Genomic DNA, 22,782 nt, shown 5'->3' with positions numbered 1-22,782 from the left:
TATTCTAAATTACACTACATGGCATGAAGGGATTGATGACTAATATGATAATCCAAGAAAAATGTTAATCCAATAATCCAAAATAAAAAAATGATGGTACACCATGACAAAATTTCATGCCGGCTGGGGCGTCGCCCGGTTAAACAAGGCCGCCGTTGTTTTCACCAGGGAACCAGGGTGAACAGCGAAAAGTCAGCTACTAGAACAAATCTGAAAACAAACCCCAACTCAACATCACCAGAGTTAAAGATCGGTACTATCAACATAAGAAGCCTGAATGGCAAAGAAATGGAGCTAGCTGAGGAATTAGATAAGTACCAGATCGACATAATAGGGGTGACTGAAACAAAAAAGACCAAAAATGGTGAGATCTTTCTGAGCAATAAATACAAAATGTTATATTCAGGCAATGACAATCAAGGAAAAGAAGGAGTAGCCATAGTATTCAACACAAAATACGAGGCTAATCTTCTTGAATGGCAGTCAGTCTCAAGTAGAGTAATGTGGACAAATATGAGAATGGGGAACTGGACAATGAGATTTAGTTGTGCCTATGGTCCCACAGAAGGTTCTACTAAGGTAGAAGTGGAGGAATTTTTTGATGCTATAGAAAAAGCAACTGACACAATGAAAAATGAAAAGTTGGTCCTTGTTGGGAATCTAAATAGCAGAGTAGGAAATGATTGTGAGACATACAAAAATATTTTGGGAAAATTTGGAGAAAAGAGCAAAGCTAATAATAATGGCAAATATCTGTTGGATTTCTGCTCAGGACATGGACTGTTTATTACTAACACCATGTTCCAACATAAGAATGTGCACAAATTCACATGGAGAGAAGAGGCTAGGAATAAGAAAAGTCTCATTGACTATGTTATTGTTGATAGTGATGTTTTCTCCCTGGTGCAGGACACCAGAGTGTACAGAGGATTTGAAATTGGAAGTGATAATTATTTAGTCTTGAGCAGGATAAAATTGAATTTCATATTGAAAAGAATAACATGTAAGAAAGTTTTAAAGCGAATAAAAGTTGAGCAGCTCTCAGATGTGAACTGTAGACTAAAATACAAAAAGATTATTGAAAAGAAAATGAAAGAGTTTGAAAACAGGAATCAAACCTTGGAGATTCAGTGGCAAACTCTGAAGAAAACATTGATCGATTCTACCAGAGAGGCATGTGGTGAGGTTGTGTGCAAGGATAAAAAAAATCAGAACTCCCTGGTGGACACAGGAAGTTAAAGAGGCAGTGAAGGAAAAGAAGAAAGCATATCAAAAGTTCCTGGCAAATAAGTCAGCTTTTACTTTTACAGAATACAGAGACAAATGTAAGAAAGCTAAACAGTGTGTAAAACTAGCTAAACAAAAGTCATGGGAGGACTTTGGCAAGAATATAGAAAATAAATATCAAGAAGGTGGCAAAATATTCTGGAAGTTGTTGAAGAAGCTTAGGAATGGAGGAAAGAGTGCTGTAAAAAGAGTTAGAGATTATAAAGGTGACATGAAAACGGTAGAAAAAGATATCCTTGAAGTATGGAGTAATTACTTTGAAAAACTGCTAAATGAAACAAGCAGTGATGACAGCACAGTGATTAAAAAACACTGACCAGGCATGCAGTCAGGAATACATATCCATACTTGAAGTAGAAAAAGCCATCAAAGGCTTGAAATGTGGAAAGGCAGCAGGAGTAGATGATATTCGGCCAGAAATGCTGAAGTATGGTGGCATAAAAGTCTTACAGTGGCTGCACTGCATAGTTCAGAAAGCCTGGACAGAGGGATGAATTCCCGATGATTGGAGTAGAGCTGTCATAATACCCATATATAAAAAGGGAAATAAAACTGAATGTGAGAATTACAGAGGTATTTCCCTACTGAGTGTTCCTGGCAAGATCTATGCAAGTATACTTGAGAAATGGTTGAGAAGAATTGTGGAAGAAAAGCTTGGTGAAGAACAAGCTGGATTCAGGCCAAATAGAGGCTGTCAGGATCAGATCTTCACTTTACGACAAATAGTCGAGAAAGCATGGGAATATAATAAAGATCTCTATTTAAGTTTTGTCGATTTGGAAAAGGCATATGACAAGGTGCCAAGAGAGAAACTATTCAATACGCTGCAGTTATATGGTGTCAATGGGGCATTATATCAAGCAATACTCAGTCTTTATTTGAGTTGTAAGTCAGCAGTTAGAATTGAAGGAAGTATAGGAAGATAGTTTAATGTTAAATCTGGTGTGAGACAAGGATGTACATTACACACTCTGTTATTCATTATCTATATGGATCACATTATGAAGGAAAGTGGTATTAAACTTGATATCAAAATTGGAGATGCTAATGTCAGCTCTTTGCTTTATGCGGATGATGTTATACTTCTAAATAAATCCGCTACAAGTCTGCAAGATTCTCTGACTAAATTCAATTGCTGTTGTAATAGATATGGTATGAAGGTCAGCAATAAAAAGACAAAGACAATGAAAATAGGCAGAATCATTGAAAATGTCAACTGTGTTGTGAATGGAGAACTTGTGGAACAAGTAAAACATTTCAGCTACTTAGGCACGATTTTTACTGAAGATGGTAAATTAAATATAGAAATAGACAACAGAATCAGCAAAGCTGGTATGGTGGGAAGTCAATTGAATAAATTCATATGGAATAAGAGAGAAATTAGTCGGAACACTTAATTAGCTGTATACAAGACAGTGTTCAAACCAGTTTTAACTTATGGATCTGAGAGCTGGGTCAGAAGTAAAACACTGGACCAAAGACTAGAGACCGCAGATATGAGAGTCCTGAGAAAGATTAGAGGCATGAACAGATGGCATCAATGGCAATATCATATTAAAAATGAGGATATTAGGAAAGAACTTGACATTGTCAGCATCCAGGAATGCGTTAGCAGAGCTAATCTCAGGTGGTATGGTCACTTAAATAGAATGGGAGAGGAAAGATTAGCAAAACAAGTGTTCTCTGCCAGGTTGGCAGGAAAACGACCAACAGGAAGACCAAGATATAGGTGGATTGATACGGTACAAAGTGCCTTAGACGATAGAAATATAAGATCTGATAATGTTGGAGTCTTGACAAGTAACAGACTGATTTGGAGGAAAATTGTAGATAGACAGTTAGTAATGATGTAATTTTTTCATGTAGTACTGTCATATCCTGTACACCCCTTGAGGGTACATGGCAGGAATTTGATGATGATGATGAAGAAACATGTTGTGGTGCTTAAGGGTCAAAGCTGTATAACTGAGAGGAGACCTCCACATAGCCTTTAAAAGAATGCGGAGAACCGACCAGGGCTTCTGACCTAATGTCCAATCATCACCTTCTCGTGGTGCACCCTGTTGGGTACCGACTTGTATACTGAACGAACGAGGATGGGCTGGCAATTTGGGATTTAGCTGACCAAATTGTATTCTTATTGATTAAACCAAAATAAAAAATGATGGCACAACATGACAAAATTTCATGCCGGCTGGGGTGTCGCCCGGTTAAACAAGGTCCCCATTGTTTTCGCCAGGGAACCAGGGCGAACAGCAAAAAGTGAGCTACTGGAACAAATCTGAAAACAAACCCCAACTCAACATCACCAGAGTTAAAGATCAGTACTATCAACGTAAGAAGCCTGAATGGCAAAGAAATGGAGCTAGCTGAGGAATTAGATAAGTACCAGATCGACATAATAGGGGTGACTGAAACAAAAAAGACCAAAAATGGTGAGATCTTTCTGAGCAATAAGTACAAAATGTTATATTCAGGCAATGACAATCAAGGAAAAGAAGGAGTAGCCATAGTATTCAACACAAAATACGAGGCTAATCTTCTTGAATGGCAGTCAGTCTCAAGTAGAGTAATGTGGGCAAATATGAGAATGGGGAACTGGACAATGAGACTTATTTGTGCCTATGGTCCCACAGAAGGTTTTATTAAGGTAGAAGTGGAGGAATTTTTTGAGGCTTTAGAAAAAGCAACTGACACAATGAAAAATGAAAAGTTGGTCTTTGTTGGGGATCAAAATAGCAGAGTAGTAAATGATTGTGAGACATACAAAATATTTTGGGAAAATTTGGAGAAAAGAGCAAAGCTAATAATAATGGCAAATATCTGTTGGATTTCTGCTCAGGACATGGACTGGTTATTACTAACACCATGTTCCAACATAAAAATGTGCACAAATTCACATGGAGAGAAGAGGCTAGGAATAAGAAAAGTCTCATTGACTATGTTATTGTTGATAGTGATGTTTTCTCCCTGGTGCAGGACACCAGAGTGTACAGAGGATTTGAAATTGGAAGTGATCGCTATTTAGTCATGAGCAGGATAAAATTGAATTTCATATTGAAAAGAATAACATGTAAGAAAGTTTTAAAGCGAATAAAAGTTGAGCAGCTCTCGGATGTGAACTGTAGACTAAAATACACAAAGATTATTGAAGAAAAAATGAAAGATTTTGAGAACAGGAACCAAACCTTGGAGATTCAGTGGCAAGCCTTCAAGAAAACACTGATTGATTCAGCCAGAGAGGCATGTGGTGAGGTTGTCTGCAAGGATAGAAAAATCAGAACTCCCTGGTGGACACAGGAAGTTAAAGTTATCTATATGGATCACATTATGAAGGAAAGTGGTATTAAACAGGATATCAAAATTGGAGATGTTAATGTCAGCTCTTTGCTTTATGTGGATGATATTATTCTTCTAAATAAATCTGCTACAAGTCTGCAAGGTTCTCGGACTAAATTGAATAGCTGTTGTAATAGATATGGTATGAAGGTCAGCAATAAAAAGACAAAGACAATGAAAATAGGCAGAATCATCGAAAATGTCAATTGTGTTGTGAATGGAGAACCTGTGGTACAAGTAAAACATTTCAACTACTTAGGCACGATTTTTACTGAAGAAGATAAATTAAATATAGAAATAGACAACAGAATCAGCAAAGCTGGTATGGTGGGAAGTCAAATTAATAAATTCTTATGGAATAAGAGAGAAATTAGTCGGAACACTAAATTTGCTGTATACAAGACAGTGTTCAAACCTGTTTTAACTTATGGATCTGAGAGCTGGGTCAGAAGTAAAACACTTGACCAAAGTCTAGAGACCGCAGATATGAGAGTCCTGAGAACGATTATAGGTGTGAACAGATGGCATCAATGGTAATATCATATTAAAAACGAGGATATTAGGAAAGAACTTGACATTGTCTGCATCCAGGAATGCGTTAGCAAAGCTAGACTCAGGTGGTATGGTCACCTAAACAAAATGGGTGAGGAAAGATTAGCAAAACAAGTGTTCTCTGCCAGGTTGGCAGCAAAACGACCCAGAGGAAGACCAAGATATAGGTGGATTGATACGGTACAAAGTGCCTTAGACCATAGAAATATAAGATCTGATAATGTTGGAGTCTTGATAAGTAACAGACTGATTTGGAGGAAAATTGTAGATAGGAAGTTAGTAATGATATAATTTTTTCATGTAGTACTATCATATCCTGTACACCCCTTGTGGGTACATGGCGGAAATTTGATGATGATGATGAGAAAAATGTTGCTCTCAGCATATCTGTAATATGTTCTTAATAACATGCTAGAAAAGTTACATTGGACTTTTTTACAGTGAATGAATTTACTGAGTTTACTTTGGAGAATTGGAGTGGAAGGGGTGGTGAAGTGCAATACATAGCCTCTCCCACTCAAATGTCAACCTCACCTTCCCATGGTCCATCCTGTTCTAAAAGTACAAGTGAGGCACTGGCGACCGAGTATGGGTGGTATAACCTTAACACCCTAACAGAGTAAATGCTGTTAGATCTGCCTGTCCAGAGGCGTTAGGTAGCAGCCCTACCACTGGACTTACCCAGCGACAGGTTAGTAACCTGCCCTGTGGAAATTCAAAATACTTTCAAGTTTCATGCAAAGAAAAGTCAGACGGACTGTCAGGGAAAAGACCACAACCCATGAAACGGTAAAAGAAATTGGAAAAAGGAACGCATAATGAAGATTGCAACATGGAATGTGAGAAGCATTACACACAAAGAAGAAGAACTTGATAAACAACTAAACCAAGCTAACTTAAAGATATGTTTAGTAACAGAAACAAAGAAAAAACAAAAAGGTACAAAAGAAACAAACAACTATATACAAATCTACAGTGGGGTAAAAAAAGAAGAAAGAGCAAAAGCAGGTATAATGATTATGGTACATAAATCCCTAAAGAACAATATTGTATATTACAACTATTTGAATGAAAGACTAATAGAAATTAGACTCAAGCCATTAAGAGGTCACATAACAATAATTGGTGCATATGCACCAGAAGAGGGAAAAGAAGAAGACAATAATATATTTTATAAAGAATTGCAGAATGCCATAGATAAAACAAACAAAACTGACTATTTACTCCTAGCAGGAGATTTAAATGCCAGAGTAGGAAACAAAAAATACAAAACAAACATAGGTAAATTTGGCAAAGATACATGTAATCAAAATGGTTGCAGATTGCGCAAATTTGTCATTTATAATAATATGAGAATAATAAATTCAATGTTTAAACACAAGGAAATACATAAATATACTTGGTCAGCCAGAGGATACAAATCAGTAATCGACTATGTTATCACAAATTTTAAATTAGCGGAGTTAATTTTAGACGTAAGAGCATATTGAGGCTTTGAATTAAACTCTGATCATTATATGGTATCAGCAAAAATTCGTTTTAAACCAAAGTGGCTAAAAACACATAGAATTGAAAATTCTTACCAGCCAAGCTACAAAATTTCTTCATTACAGGATCCCCGAGTTAGACTTCAATATCAAAATTGCACAAACTTAAAAACAGAAACCACACATGAATCAAGTGACATAGAAGATGAATGGGAAAATTTGAAACAAATTCTCACAAAAGCAGCAACAGAAACCTTAGGAATAAAGCACAAATGGATTAGAAAAAGAGGACTACGAGACTGGAACAAAGAAATAGAAAATATAATAAAAACCAAAAACGGACAGTTACCAGAAATGGCTAAATTCCAAAACAATAGAAGCAGAAATAGAGTATAAAAGAAATAGTGCAATTGCAAAACGAGAAGTAAGGAAAAAACATAGAGAAAGATGGAACAATTTCGTAACAGAACTAGAAAAGGATTTATTTAAGCCACAACCCAAAACCTATAAAGTAATAAAATACATGAATAAAGAAATAAAAAAAAAGATAAAAATACAAACAATAGATTTAGAAAAATGGGTGACCTATTTCCAGAATCTCTGGACAGATGAGAACAATGAATTAAAATTTTATAATACAAAGAATGACCTAATAGACCTTAGGTTCTACTAAGGTAGAAGTGGAGGAATTTTTTGAGGCTTTAGAAAAAGCAACTGACACAATGAAAAAGGAAAAGTTGGTCCTTGTTGGGGATCTAAATAGTAGAGTAGGAAATGATTGTGAGACATACAAAAATATTTTGGAAAAATTTGGAGAAAAGAGCAAAGCTAATAATAATGGCAAATATCTGTTGGATTTCTGCTCAGGACATGGACTGGTTATTACTAACACCATGTTCCAACATAAAAATGTGCACAAATTCACATGGAGAGAAGAGGCTAGGAATAAGAAAAGTCTCATTGACTATGTTATTGTTGATAGTGATGTTTTCTCCCTGGTGCAGGACACCAGAGTGTACAGAGGATTTGAAATTGGAAGTGATCACTATTTAGTCTTGAGCAGGATAAAATTGAATTTCATATTGAAAAGAATAACATGTAAGAAAGTTTTAAAGCGAATAAAAGTTGAGCAGCTCTCAGATGTAAACTGTAGACTAAAATACAGAAATATTATTGAAAAGAAAATGAAAGAGTTTGAGAACAGGAATCAAACCTTGGAGATTCAGTGGCAAACTCTGAAGGAAACATTGATTGATTCAGCCAGAGAGGCATGTGGTGAGGTTGTGTGCAAAGATAAAAAAATCAGAACTCCATGGTGGACACAGGAAGTTAAAGAGGCAGTGAAGGAAAAGAAGAAAGCATATCAAAAGTTCCTGGCAAATAAGTCAGCTTTTACTCTTACAGAATACAGAGACAAATGTAAGAAAGCTAAACAGTGTGTAAAACTAGCTAAACAAAAGTCATGGGAGGACTTTGCCAAGAATATAGAAAATAAATATCAAGAAGGTGGCAAAATATTCTGGAGGTTGTTGAAGAAGCTTAGGAATGGAGGAAAGAGTGCTGTAAAAGGAATTAGAGATGATAAAGGTGAAATGAAAACAGGAGAAAAAGATATCCTTGAAGTATGGAGTAATTACTTTGAAAAACTGCTAAATGAAACAAGCAGTGATGACAGCACAGTGATAAAAAACACTGACCAGGCAGGCAGTCAGGAATATATATCCATACTTGAAGTAGAAAAAGCCATCAAAGGCTTGAAATGTGGAAAGGCAGCAGGAGTAGATGATATTCGACCAGAAATGCTGAAGTATGGTGGTATAAGAGTCTTACAGTGGGTGCACTGCATAGTTCAGAAAGCCTGGACAGAGGGACGAATTCCCGATGATTGGAGTAGAGCTCTCATAGTACCCATATATAAAAAGGGAAATAAAACTGAATGTGAGAATTACAGAGGTATTTCCCTACTGAGTGTTCCTGGCAAGATCTATGCAAGTATACTTGAGAAACGGTTGAGAAGAATTGTGGAAGAAAAGCTTGGTGAAGAACAAGCTGGATTCAGGCCAAATAGAGGCTGTCAGGATCAGATCTTCACTTTACGACAAATAGTCGAGAAAGCATGGGAATATAACAAAGATTTGTATTTAAGTTTTGTCGATTTGGAAAAGTCATATGACAAGGTGCCAAAAGAGAAGCTATTCAATACGCTGCAGTTATATGGTGTCAATGGCGCATTATATCAAGCAATACTTAGTCTTTATTTGAGTTGTGAGTCAGCAGTTAGAATTGAAGGAAGTACAGGAAGATGGTTTAATGTTAAATCTGGTGTGAGACAAGGATGTATATTATCCCCTCTGTTATTCATTATCTATATGGATCACATTATGAAGGAATGTGGTATTAAACCTGATATCAAAATTGGAGATGTTAATGTCAGCTCTTTGCTTTATGCGGATGATGTTATACTTCTTAATAAATCCGCTACAAGTCTGCAAGATTCTCTGACTAAATTGAATAGCTGTTGTAATAGATATGGTATGAAGGTCAGCAATAAAAAGACAAAGACAATGAAAATAGGCAGAATCATTGAAAATGTCAACTGTGTTGTGAATGGAGAACCTGTGGAACAAGTAAAACATTTCAGCTACTTAGGCACAATTTTTACTGAAGATGGTAAACTAAATATAGAAATAGAAAACAGAATCAGCAAAGCTGGTATCGTGGGAAGTCAATTGAATAAATTCATATGGAATAAGAAAGAAATTAGTCGGAACACTAAATTAGCTGTATACAAGACTGTGTTCAAACCAATTTTAACTTATGGATCTGAGAGCTGGGTCAGAAGTAAAACACTTGACCAAAGACTAGAGACCGCAGATATGAGAGTCCTGAGAAAGATTAGAGGCGTGAACAGATGGCATCAATGGCAATATCATATTAAAAATGAGGATATTAGGAAAGAACTTGACATTATCAGCCTCCAGGAATGCGTTAGCAGAGCTAATCTCAGATGGTATGGTCACTTAAATAGAATGGGAGAGGAAAGATTAGCAAAACAAGTGTTCTCTGCCAGGTTAGCAGGAAAACGACCCAGAGGAAGACCAAGATATAGGTGGATTGATACGGTACAAAGTGCCTTAGACGATAGAAATATAAGATCTGATAATGTTGGAGTCTTGACAAGTAACAGACTGAGCTGGAGGAAAATTGTAGATAGGAAGTTAGTAATGATGTAATTTTTTCATGTAGTACTGTCATATCCTGTACACCCCTTGAGGGTACATGGCAGGAATTTGATGATGATGATGATGATGACCTAATAGAAAATATCACAATGTTAGAACTGAAAAATATAATAAAGAAGATGAAAAATAGGAAAACGCCAGGAGAAGACAATATAAATATAGAACTATACAAAAATGCAGGTGTAAAATTTAATGAAAGACGTATGAAATTTTTTAATATGGTTTGGATGTCCAGAAAAACCCCTAACTCTTGGAAAAAAGCTTATCCCAATCTATAAAAAAGGAAATAAAGACAATTGCAATAATTATAGGGGCATTAGCCTGCTGAATACAGGATATAAAATATATGCAAGAATATTAAAAGAGAACCTAAGCGGCATTGTAGAAAACAAATTACTAGAAGAACAAATTGGTTTCCGAAAAGGCTGATCCTGCATAGATCCAATTTTTACTTTAAAATTATTAATAGAAAAGAGAAGAGAATTTCAAAAAGAAACACATGTGGCCTTTATTGATTATGAAAAAGCCTTTGACAAAATTAGTAGACAAAAATTGTTTAAAATATTAACCGATTTAAACATACCAAACCAACTTTTACAATCTATTCAAGAAATATATACAGGAAATAAAATAGGAGTTAAATTAAAACACACCTCAGAATGGAAAGATATATCAAGAAGAGTACGACAAGGATGTACCCTCTCACCTCTGCTTTTCAATATATATATAAATGAAATATTAACAATCTGGAAACAGCATAACCCATTTGGTATACAAATGACCCTGCAAATGAAGATAGATAAACTACTATTTGCAGATGATCAAATAGTATTAGCTACATCAGAAGATGACTTACAAAGATCATTAAAATAATTAAATGATATCTCAAAGCAATATAATATGACAATATCCAAAGAAAAAACAAAAATAATGGCATTCAAAGGAGAAAACCCAATAAGAAGTAAAATAGTGATAGATAATAAAATACTAGAACAAGTAAACATTTTCAGATACTTGGGATGTGATCTATCATACGAAGAAGAAAAAGACATAGACACTAAAATATCAAACTTTGTCAAAGTAAATGGCAAAATAAATAATATATTTAAGCCATCCTTGGTACAAAAACACACTAGAATCAGACTATATAATGTCTTGTCAAAGCCAACTCTACTATACGGAAACGAAACATGGACCATGAAAAGGAAAGATGAAAAATGAATTCAAATAGCAGAAATGAAGTTCCTCAGAAAAACAGCTGGATATACCAAGTGGGACCACAAAACAAATGAAGAAATCTTACAATCCCTGAAAATAAAACCAATTAATTACTACATAAGACAGTATAAACAAAAATGGCTAGAACATTTAAATTGAATGGACAACAGCAGACTACCAAAAATATTATACAGATACAAAATAAGTGGAAAAAGAAGAATCGGAAGACCAAGAAAGAGATTGCATGAGACCGGAACAGGCCACATGGCCTAAATTCCATGTTAGGAAGAAGAAGACGTTGGAGAATTAAATTACAGACACATGATAATTGTGCTTATGGTCAGAATGACCTCCCCTGATAACTTTGGACTCCATTGAATTTTAGTGTTGATGCCAAATGACACTATAAAATCAAAATAAGTTAAGTTTTGAAATAAATACTTAGTTCGAGATCATGTAGCAATGAATTTTTTAAATAGAAAGTAAGAAAACAAAATTAATGAAAGATGAAAAATTCAGATCTTTTAAAATTACTGATTAATTTTCCATTTTCTTATTCGTAAGCTTTTAGAAACATTTCTCCATTCCATTGTACATGCTCCCGATGAATCTTGTGATGATCATATTTCGTATTGCATGGCAAGTTACTTGCTTGAGGATTGTGAATTATTGTTTTCTTCCCATGAAGGATTAGCAACAGAAGTGGAAACAAGGCTAACTGATATTCCAAAAATCACAGTAAGAACTTTTTTTTTTTTGTAATTGCATGCAATTATAAGTGAAATAACTCCAAAATATTTGTAATATTGACTGTCATTCATGCCGCTTATATATAAACTGCTGAAAAAAAGTATTGGGACAACAATATTCAGAGATATCTAAATCCACAACACACCTCAATAGTGTGTTGTGGATTTAGATATCACCCTAATTATACTTTCCATTCTTCAAGGCAAATCCTCCACCAATTTGGGCTGAATCATGTATTTTACCTTTTTTTTTTTTTTTTAAACATGACAGTTATGTAGCTCATATACTATTGTTAGATGCACTGGTCTGGCCTACATTCCATTTCATTCTACAGTTCAGATCAGGACTTTCAATCTAATGCAGGCCTTTCAGGGTTGCTAGATAATTTTCCTCATATTTTTGCAGTAGGTACCTACAGGGCCCAGAAAGCATTGCATTACCAGAAGTGTGCAATACCCATCAGTGGTCATTCCAGAACTTCATCTATGAAGTTCTGGGAATGATCACACAGTTCGAGTTATGCCTTTGCTATCAAATATCATAATTCATGCTGCATTTGGGCATAAAGATATTTTTCGAGCATCCTCTGCTTTCCCACACTATCAATCCATTTTGAAAAAAAGTGCAGTATTGGTCTGTGGTTTATTAACTTAACTTTTTTTACTGAGTGTTTAACTTTCTTCTTCTCAGTTAATAACACAGATCTGGATCTGGGATATTATTATTATAATTAACATAAGAATTGAAGAGATCGAGTGAGAAACAAACTAAATTCAAAATTAATATCTTTATTTAAACAGATATCAGTGCAAAGTATAATATTGCATGGGTGAGTGTAATGTTTTGCTTTGCAAGCACTATATACAAATCTACATTATAACAAACTAAAAACATATTCTAAAGAGTAAAGGGCCTACAAATTTTAAATCAAACATAAAAGACATCACACAGCATTTCTTCTCTTCAAGGTTACAAGATTGGATGAGAACACACAACAATGATTTTGAACTATGGTTTTTTTTTTTTTTTTTTGTAATAAGCTCATTGTTATACTTATGATTTAAACTAACCTTACCACCCTTTTTACGTTTTTTAAATGGATTAAATTTGTTGCTAGCAAAGGAAATAGTGATAATATGCACATTAAGACTGGCCACATTCTCAGAGTTCTTAATTAGGATTTCCACAGCTTGAGACAAATATGCATAAGAAATCTTTAGATTAAATTCTTGAACTTCTAGTGCCAGTCTCATAATCCTTTGATTCTTATTTTTAAAGTTAGAAAAGATATGGACTTATGGTCCAATTTCACTTGAATATCTTGACCATACAATAAATATTTCAACTTTCTTAAGGAATAAATTATGGCTAAGGCTTCCTTTTCTATCATAGAATAATTCTTTTCTGAAGCACTGCAGTTTCTACTAAGATAAGCCACTGGCCATAAATGTTGTCCATCCATCTGCTCTATAATAGTTGATACAGTCCTGTGATACATCTGAAGAGATGTGAAAGGTTTTTCCTAACTTAGGATGCATCAGTACAGGAGGTTTAATCAGTTCCTTTGAGAGCATCAAATGCTCTCTGTTCCAATTTAACTTAGTCCCTTTCTTTGTAAGGTCATGAGAATGTTCATATATTATTATTATCATCATCTGAGACCTCCAGGGAGTCAAGGACTCATCAAGGAAAGCTATAAATCATCCGTTCTCTTAAATGCATTCACACTATATGCACTCACTACCCCTTAAGGCAAACTGTTCCACTCACTCACTACTCTGGGAGAGAAAAACCTAGCTCTTACCCCTTTCTTAACTGTGAACAAACTTAACTTCCATGGATGTCCCTGTGTTCTATCCCCACCTTCCATATAACAAAATATTTTATTAGATGATATCCTATAACATCCATTCAAAAGTTTATATACTTCTATTATATCACCTCTCTTTCTCCTGTTAACCAGAGTCTGTAATACACATACTCGCAATCTGTCCTCATAATCTAAATTCCATAATCCAGATATAATCTTTGTAATGCTTCTTTGCACCCTTTCCACAGCTTCTTTATCCTGTTGGAACCCAGGAGAACAAATCTCTGCACAGTAATCCAGTGTGGTCGTATCAAAGGCTTATAAAGAGGCAAAATGACTTCCTTATCGTTATGTGTCAAGGTTTGCCATAATTATCCTCTGAGTTGTATTTGAAAATTTTACTATGTGACCTTTGAACTTCAAATTCTTATCCACCATTACACCAAGATCCCTAGCCTTATCAGTTTTTTGTAGCATAACCCCACTAATATATTATGCTGCTGGAAATCTCATCCCGATAATGTGCATAACTTTACGCTTGCTAACATTAAACTGATAGCCATTTTTTTTGCCTAAATTTTCATTCAAATAATTTTCTAAGTGCTGGATATTAGTAGTATCCCTGATTGCCCTGCCTATCTTTGCATCATCAGCAAACAATTGCACATTTGATGTTAGATCCTGCCTGATGTCATTAATGTATAGATTCAACAATAATGGCCCAAGGACTGAACCCTGAGGTCCACCACTGGTCACCTTAAATCTGGCAGATTCACACTCACCATATATACTGCTTTTTTGATATCTGTCTGTCACCCATCCACTGATCCAAGGCAAGAGTTTATATTCCAATCCCATATTCTCCAGTGTATGCAACAGCCTTTTGTTTGGTATCTTATCAAGCCTTGGCATAATCCAACATTATCATAGTGTAATTATTCCCTTTATCCAACTTTGCTGTAACATTTTTATAAAATATGAGCAAATTGCTAAAACATGACCTTCCTTTAGTAAATCCATGCTGCTCCTTGCAGAGTGTAGCTTGTTCGTCTGCCCATTTCTGTATGTGAGTTCTTACCAAATTTTCTAAAATCTGCACTACCACACCAGAGATACTAATAGATTGGTAGTTAGATACATCAGGTTTTGCACAACCCTTGTACAGTGAAACTATCATACATTCCTGTGATATTATTCCTGAGCTGAGACTAGAGTTATACAAACATGTTAAAGGCCTTGCCAATTTGGCTGATCATTCCTTTAGCAAACGTGCTGATATTCCATCTGTCCCTCTTGACAAATTCTTATCCTGGTTATGCAACAGCTCTTCAACATCATTTTCATGCACCTCTAACTCTTCATCTAATGTAGCAGTGTCACCATCTACATATACCATCTACATTCAATAAAATTGTTCTTCCACATTGATTCTTTCTTTTGCTTGCAGCATAACAATAAAATTATTTTGGATTGCCTTTAGCTTGCATAGCCAATTTCTTTTCATGCTATGATTTAGCTTTCCATACAATAGTTGTTACTTTTCTAGCCTTAGCTTTATATGTTTCATAATGCCTCTCACTGTTATTCTCACGATATTTTTTCCACATCGTCTTCTTCTTGTGGATCTTTTGTTTAATAAGGTTGCATCCATTTCACCCTCAACCTATTTATTCTTCAAACACTAGGGGTACATTCAGATACCACCTCATTTAAGCACTTTTTTTCAGAATTTCCCATACATTGCCAACATTTTTCCCATTCAGTAACTGATACCATGGGACCAAAGAATAAATAAGAAGTAAATAAAATTTATGTTGATAAATTATATAATATAAAAATATAAATGTTTAAAAGTTTGACATTCCTACAAAGCACCTGACTTGCTTAACAGTCTTGGAAACAATGAAAGAAAGGAGAGTTTTTAGATTATCTGATCAGGTGCCATAATTAAGCAATACTTTTAAAAAAATAATAAAAAATTAAAAAAAAAAAAGGAAAAGCATCTTAAATTTTCCAACTCAGTATCCTATGCAAAGTTAAAATTTAAATTATAATGAGTCTTATGATTGTGCCATTTATTTGTTTGTAGCATATGAGAGTGGTTTATTAATTTTTTTTTTTCCTTTTCAGTTAATAACACAGATTCAGATCTGGGATATTATTATAAAAATAAGTTAACTTAAGAATTAAAGATTGAGTGAGAGTCAAAGTGAATTCAGAATTAATATCTTTATTTACAAACAAATAATATTGGTGTAAATTTTGGCATTGGGTGGGTGGATATGTGTGTTTGATCAGCAGCCATTTTCTGTCCACTGCTGGACAAAAGCATCCTGAAGCCCTTTATTCAGTTCCGTCTTGAGCATTTCTATGCAACTGAGTTCCAGCCATCTATTTAATCTTAACACCCCCCCCCCACACACACAAACATCTCTTTGGTCTAACTGTAGTAGCTTGCTTTCGATCTTTGGAATACTATTCTGATATCAGCTTTGTCCATTTTTGGACAAAGTAATTTGACCTGCCAATTGCCATTTGGATCTTTTAAATGCTGTCAGAATGTTTCTTACTCTGGTCTGAGCTTTTACTCAAGTATTGCACTTTCAATCTAGAATGGTAATACTGAGTAAATGATCTTTCCATTTTCCTCTGGGTATCCTCAACTTGTTGGTGTATTTCTTAGTGAAAGTCTACATTTCACTTCCTTATGTCATGATCAGAAGTATTCAACTGCCGAATATTTTTGTTTTAAGGCATGGGATGTTTTCCTTTGAGGGCTTCAGTGTTTTCCAAAGGCTATCTAACCAAGCTGTATTCTACATATAATTTTTCTTCATATCCTTCCTCTACTGTGATCTACTGTCCTAAGTAAACATAGGAGTTTACTGTATCAATTTCCTGGTGTTCCATTTCTACTGGGTTTTTGGTGATGTATTTATTGTACATTATTTTTGTTTTGTCTTTGTGTATATTTAATCCTTTCTTTTTATTTATGCATTCAAATCATAGATTATTTGTTGAAGTTCTTCTGCAGAGTTTCCTAAAAGAACAATATCATCAGCAAATCATAAATGATTTAGTTTTTTGCCATTTACCATAATTCCTCTGTTTTTCCAATCAAGGTTTCTAAAAATTTCTTCTAGGGCTGCTATGAATAATTTAGGTGAAATTGCTAAAGTACTAAATTAAATGGCTTAATTTCCTTTTTTATTGGAAATTTCATATTTGTTCCTGATTTTATAGCATGTACTTAATGTTTTGCAAGTCCCATAATATACAAATCTGCATTGTAACTAAAATGTATATTGCAAAGAGAAAAGGGCCCACAAAGAACGCAAAATCACACAAGATTTCTTATTTCTCAAGTAAAATAGTATTTCTTCTTTAACATATCAGTTCCTTTTTCTACTTTGCAACATAAAGATAATTTTAAAGTTCCTTTTTTTTTCTTCTAGAAACTTCTTCCTTATCGTTCACTATTTCCTTCAGGGATCAACTATGTTAAAGCTGTCTTCATATATCTCCATTCTCATTCTCCACACATGACCAGTCTACTATCATGTCTTTTTTTTTTCCCCAATCTGGTGATTGTCTTTTCTAGATAACTGGTAGACCACCACATCCTGTATGGAATGTGAGGAACTGACCAGGGTTTCAAACCCATTGTGCAATGTACACCTTCTTGAGAAATGTTTTATCAGGTTATAGTTGGCCATAACCTTAGTCAGCAATAAATCCCAAACGACAACCCATTATTAGTTATCCATGATACTGAATGAACAAACGAGGATGGGCTAAATTTTTTTGACCTTTGGCTAAATTAAACCCAATTGGAAATGATGGTACAACATGAAATATCATGTTATATGGTCATTTCATGTACTATTATTATTATTGGAGAAAAACAAGTCCTCTGCTGTTTTTGTCAAGGAAGCATGGTGAAAATCCGCTACTGGAATAGACTCAACCTCAGTAGAAATGAAGGCAGGCACCAAAAGTATCAACAGAAATGGAACAGAAGTAGTGTCAAAAAAAGTGCCAAGACAAAGAAAGCTAAAAATAGGTGAGATATACATAATGAAATGTTCTGTTAGGGCAACAGTGATCAGCAAAAGGTAAAAACAACTATAGCATTCAGTACCCATACAAAAAAATAAAATAAAATCACAGTTCACACAGCTTTGAAATGTGTGAACACATTTCAAAGCAAGGAATTGGACATTGAAACTGTTTCGTGCCTGTGGTTGGAAACAGTAGAGGAATTCTTCAAGTCATTTGAGAAAACATCTGACATAAAGGAAAAAGGAAAAGCTTGATCTTGTTGGAGAACTAACATTAGAGTAGGAAATGAATATCAGACATATAGAAATGTTTTGGGAAAGTTGGAGAAAAGAGCAAAGCTAATGATGGTAAGTAGCTACTGGATTTTTTATATTCAGGATATATGCTACTCATTACTAACACTGTCTTCCAACATCAAGATGTGTATAACATATGAAGAGAACACTTAAGAAATAGTCAGCTCCACTGTCAGCCACAGCCCCATAGATATAACGGTATGCTAAAAGAAATTCACTGTTGCAAACTAGTCCCTATAAGAAACTGTTCCTATGGTCTCTGCAAGTTTGTTATAAGAAAAGTCGGCAGTAATTCATATCAGCTACGTTGTTGTTGATAGGGATATCTGCAAACTGGTCAGGAGAGAAAAATTTACAGGCAATTTGAATTAAGATGTGATCACTATTCAGGTTAAACAGGATAAAAATGAATATGTTTGAAAATAAGAACCATGCTACCACGTAAGTGGCAAAATCTGGAGGAAATGCTGATTGATTGATTGACCAGGAAGACGGACTATAAAGTTGTTCGCAAGGATAGAAAAATCCAAACTTCCTGGACTTGAAACTTAAAGAGGCATGTTTGGAAAAGAAGAAACTATCAAAAGTCTCTGCAAGTAAGACAGCAGCTGCTCTGAGAGAATATGGAAAAAAAGTTAAAGTGTAAAAGTATTGTAGCTGAACAACAGTAATGAGAAGAAATTAGTAAGAATATAGAAGATAGATAAAATAGAAGTGGTGCAATTTTTGGAGACTATTTAAAAAACAACCTTGGAAATGAAGGAGAGAATGCTGTAAAAGGAATGAGAGATAAGTGACCAAAAAAAAACTGGAGATAAGCATATCTTGTATGTTTGAAGTGATTAATTTGAAAGATTGTTAAATAAGATAATCAGTGACAGAACGGTGATAGCAAATATTCAAGAATGCATTCAGCAATAATACATATCAGTACTTAAGGAATAAAAAAAAACATTATAAAGTAATGCAGAAAGGCAGCTGGGGTTGGTTGATGATAAAGAGAATTATCAAGCAGCATCATATTTTTGTAAAAAGAGAAATAAAACTTATTGTAAGAATTGCAGAGAAATTTCGCTGTTGAATGTTCCTGGTTTGATTTATGCAAGTATACTTGAGAAAAAGTTAAGAGAAATTATGGGAGGGAAGCTTGAAGAAGAACAAATTGGGTTTTGGCCAGATTAGGAGATTTTCACTTTAAAACAAATAGTTGAGCAATCATGGGAGTATAACAAGATTTTGTAGATCTAGAAAACACATATGAAAAGGTTCTTCTAAGAGAAAAGTTGTTCAAAATGCTACAGTTATATGGTGTAAATGGGATATTATATCAAGCTCTACTTGGCCTATATTTCAGTTGTAAGTAGTTAGTATTAAAGGAGGTACAGGAAGGTGATTTGATGTTAAATAGGTGTGAGTTCAAAGATGTACCTAATCTCCACTGTTATTCATCATCTATATGGATCATATTATGAAGGAAAATGGTATAAACCTAATATCAAAATTGGAGATAGTAATCCATACTCTTTACTTTTATGCAGTTGATGTTATGCTTTTAAATGAATCCAGTACAAGTCTGCTGTATTCCCTGACTAAATTGAATAACTGTTATAATAAATTTCATACAAAAATCAATAAAAAGACAAAGAAAATAAAAATAGGCAGAAACATTGAAAATATCAGCTGCATCCTAAATGGAGATCCTATAGAACAAGTAAAACATTTCAACTATTTAGGCACAATTTTTAATGAAGATGGCAAATATATTGAAAAAAACAACAGAATTGGCAAAGATGGTATGGTAGGAAGTCAACTGAATAAATGCATATGGAATAAGAAAGAAATTAGTACATTAAACTAGCTGTATACAAGACAGTGCTCAAGCCAATTTTAACCTATGGATCGTAGAGCAAGGTTAGAAATAAAGCACTTGATCAGAGACTGGAAACCACAGATATGAGAGTTCTAAGAAAGATCTGAGGAGTGAACAGCCAGTCTTGGGCGAGGAATACTGGGTTTTTCTCCCCAGTTTATATGGGATTTTTCCTCCTGCAAGCAGGCAAACCAGCATTGAGAACATAATGCTTGTAGAGACATAGGATACACTGGGAGGCATAGGCCAACCACCTTATCATCATATAATGGTTATAAGGAATAGAAACCCTCGACACCGTAAAGGTAAAAGAGGGATAGATCTAGGTATTATTTATTTAGATTTTCATAATATTTTTTATTCTTATACAGTGAAAGTAATATTTTATTGATTGGCGAGTGTCCTAATTTCTATTTCGTCTTAAATGGTATAAATATTCTTTCTAACTTTGATACTACAGATTCTGTTGATGGAATATTAATATTTACAAAATTATAACCGCAACTGTTATACGTGGATAAGGTGCTTGGCCCTATGCCTCCCCGTGTATCCTATGTCTCCAGAAGCATTATCTTCTCGGGTCCGGTTTGCTTGCTTGCTTGCAGGAGGAAACACCTCACATAAACTGGGTAGAAAAACCCTGCAGTCCTCACCCAAGACCGGCTAACTTGGCTATGTCTGAGAAAGATCCTATACTCCTCATGTCTGCGACAGTAATCGAACCCAGGACACTCCTTTCCCAGGCATATAGTTGTGAAGCAACCAGCCACTCGGCTAACCACGTGCACTAATACATAGATACATAATAAAATTATATTTTGTGAAATTTATCTTGCACTGCATTTACTTTTTATATACCGGTATCAATGCAATTCATTTCAGTTTTCTAGCGAATTTTTTCAGCAGTCAATAGTTTGCGCGATGAATTGTCCGTGAACCAGTTTCTTGTACTATCATTGTTGGTTATTTGGTAAAGTGTTTAGATATGGATAAGTAATAGAATAATGAAAGAAAGCATGAATAATAATAGAAAATTTAAAATATGTGAGCAGAATTTTAAATTGTACATGACAAATCAAAGCACCTCCACAGTGGTGTGTAAAGAGCAAGTGAGGAGCTTGAAAATATACTGACAACATGGATGCAAGACAATACCATAAATAATGGAGTAACACTTTGCCATTCTTCCAGTTTATGAAAAATAGGGTTGTTTATTTCAGTATTATCTAAAAATGTTTTGTGAAGTATAAAAGAAAGAAAGTTTCAAATTGCTTAATCTTATAAGTCCTTTTAACACAGTTTTGGAAAGCATTCAAAAAATAGCTACACCATAGCTACAATTGTGAAGAAAGCAGATTTTTATAAGGAACTGGTTGTGGTCAAAGGAGTATCTATCGTCATCTCGAAGAAATTATGGAAGAAATGGAAAATTTACTGCTTGTGTGGATTAATGACATGCAACTGAAAGGAGATGGTGTAATCTCTAAACATGATCTGTTTACAAGCTCAAACTATTTACAAAAATCTTTCACAGAACTTGCCATCCACTAGCAGTAGCAAAGACATCGGCAGAGAGTTTAAAGCTAGCAAAGGATTGTTTGAGAAATTCAAGAATAGAACTGATATCCATAGAGAAGGTGCTAGTGCTGACAAAGAAGCCACTGAAAGGTTCGTGGAGGAATTTCAGAAAGTGATGGAATCAGAAGGTTACAGACCAGAACAAGTTTTCAGCTGCGATGAAACTGGGCTTTTCTGGAAGAAAATGCCCAATGCCATTTCCTCCATCACTAAGGAGGAAATGGCATTGCCAAGACACAAGCCAATGAAGGACAGACTAACTTTGCTTTTTGGTGCCAATGCCAGTGGTGACTTGAAGATAAAACCTCTGTTGGTTTACCACTCTGAAAATTCTAGAGTCTTTAAAAAGCAGAAAGTTAACAGGCACAAACTCAGCGTTATGTGAAGAGGTAACAGCAGAGCCTGGGTAACCAGGCAATTCTTCTGTGAGTGGATGACCGAGGTCTTTGCTCCCACAGTGAAATGGTATCTACAAGAAAAGGGTCTGCCTGAGAAAATTCTTCTTATAATGGACAATGTGCTCAAGCACATCCACCACTTGGAAGAAGATTTGGACGAAGAGTTTAATTTCATCAAAATTAAGTTCTTGCCTCCTAATACCACACCACTCCTATAACTAATAGATCGATATGTTATTTCCAACTTCAAAAAGCTTTATACCAACGCTCTTTTCCAAAGATGTTTCGAAGTTATCACCGACATGGAATTAACCCTCAGGGAATTCTGGAAGAATCACTTCAATATTCTTTATTGTTTGCGTCTTATTAGTCAGGCATGGGAAGATGTTTCTGTGAGAACTCTAAAATCAGCCTGGAAAACGTTCTGGCCCAACTGTGTCCGAGGAACTGCATTGGAAGGACCTGAAAGTGAAATTGACGTTGTAGATACAGTTGTCTCCCTGGGCAAGACCATGCATTTGGAAGTTGGTGAAGCAGATGTAGAGGAGCATAACGTTGAACTGACCACTGAAGAGCTACAGGAGTTAAAAAAAGATAGCAGGAAAGAGAAAGGGATGAGGAGGAAAAGCAAATGTCTTCAGAGGATGAAGAAGAAGCAACAAAAAGGGAGCAATTCCAACAAGTGACTTAAAAAAAATCTTGCAGCACTGAGGCGAATTGCAAGAATTAGTTAACAAGTGGCATCCAAATCAAAGTGGTGTTTCTAGAGCCACCAATATCTTCAATGACAATGTCATTAATCGCTTTAGAAGGGTGTTAAGGAAACGACAGATTCATTCAACGTTCAGCAGGTTTTTTAAACCTCCCTCACCTAAGAGACAAAAAGAAGCAAC

At 35.0% G+C, this 22,782-nt stretch overlaps 1 protein-coding gene across 1 annotated transcript in view; it reads left to right on the top strand.

The window, feature by feature from the left end:
- LOC150101174 (DEP domain-containing protein 1B-like) overlaps window positions 1–22,782 on the top strand; it is a 171,005-nt gene that overhangs the window by 126,830 nt on the left and 21,393 nt on the right. Inside the window, exon 9 of the mRNA XM_090401267.1 lies at window positions 11,690–11,863. Coding sequence (XP_090257393.1) covers window positions 11,690–11,863 — 174 coding nt within the window. The remainder of the gene's footprint in view (window positions 1–11,689; window positions 11,864–22,782) is intronic.

This window comes from Typopeltis vanoorti, chromosome 12 (assembly GCF_054136105.1).
Source record: "Typopeltis vanoorti isolate ZY-2024b chromosome 12, IOZ_Tvanoo_1.0, whole genome shotgun sequence".
Lineage (NCBI taxonomy): Eukaryota > Metazoa > Arthropoda > Arachnida > Uropygi > Thelyphonidae > Typopeltis > Typopeltis vanoorti.
The sequence above is the reverse complement of the archived record's forward strand: the minus strand, read 5'-3'. Positions and strand labels throughout refer to the sequence as shown.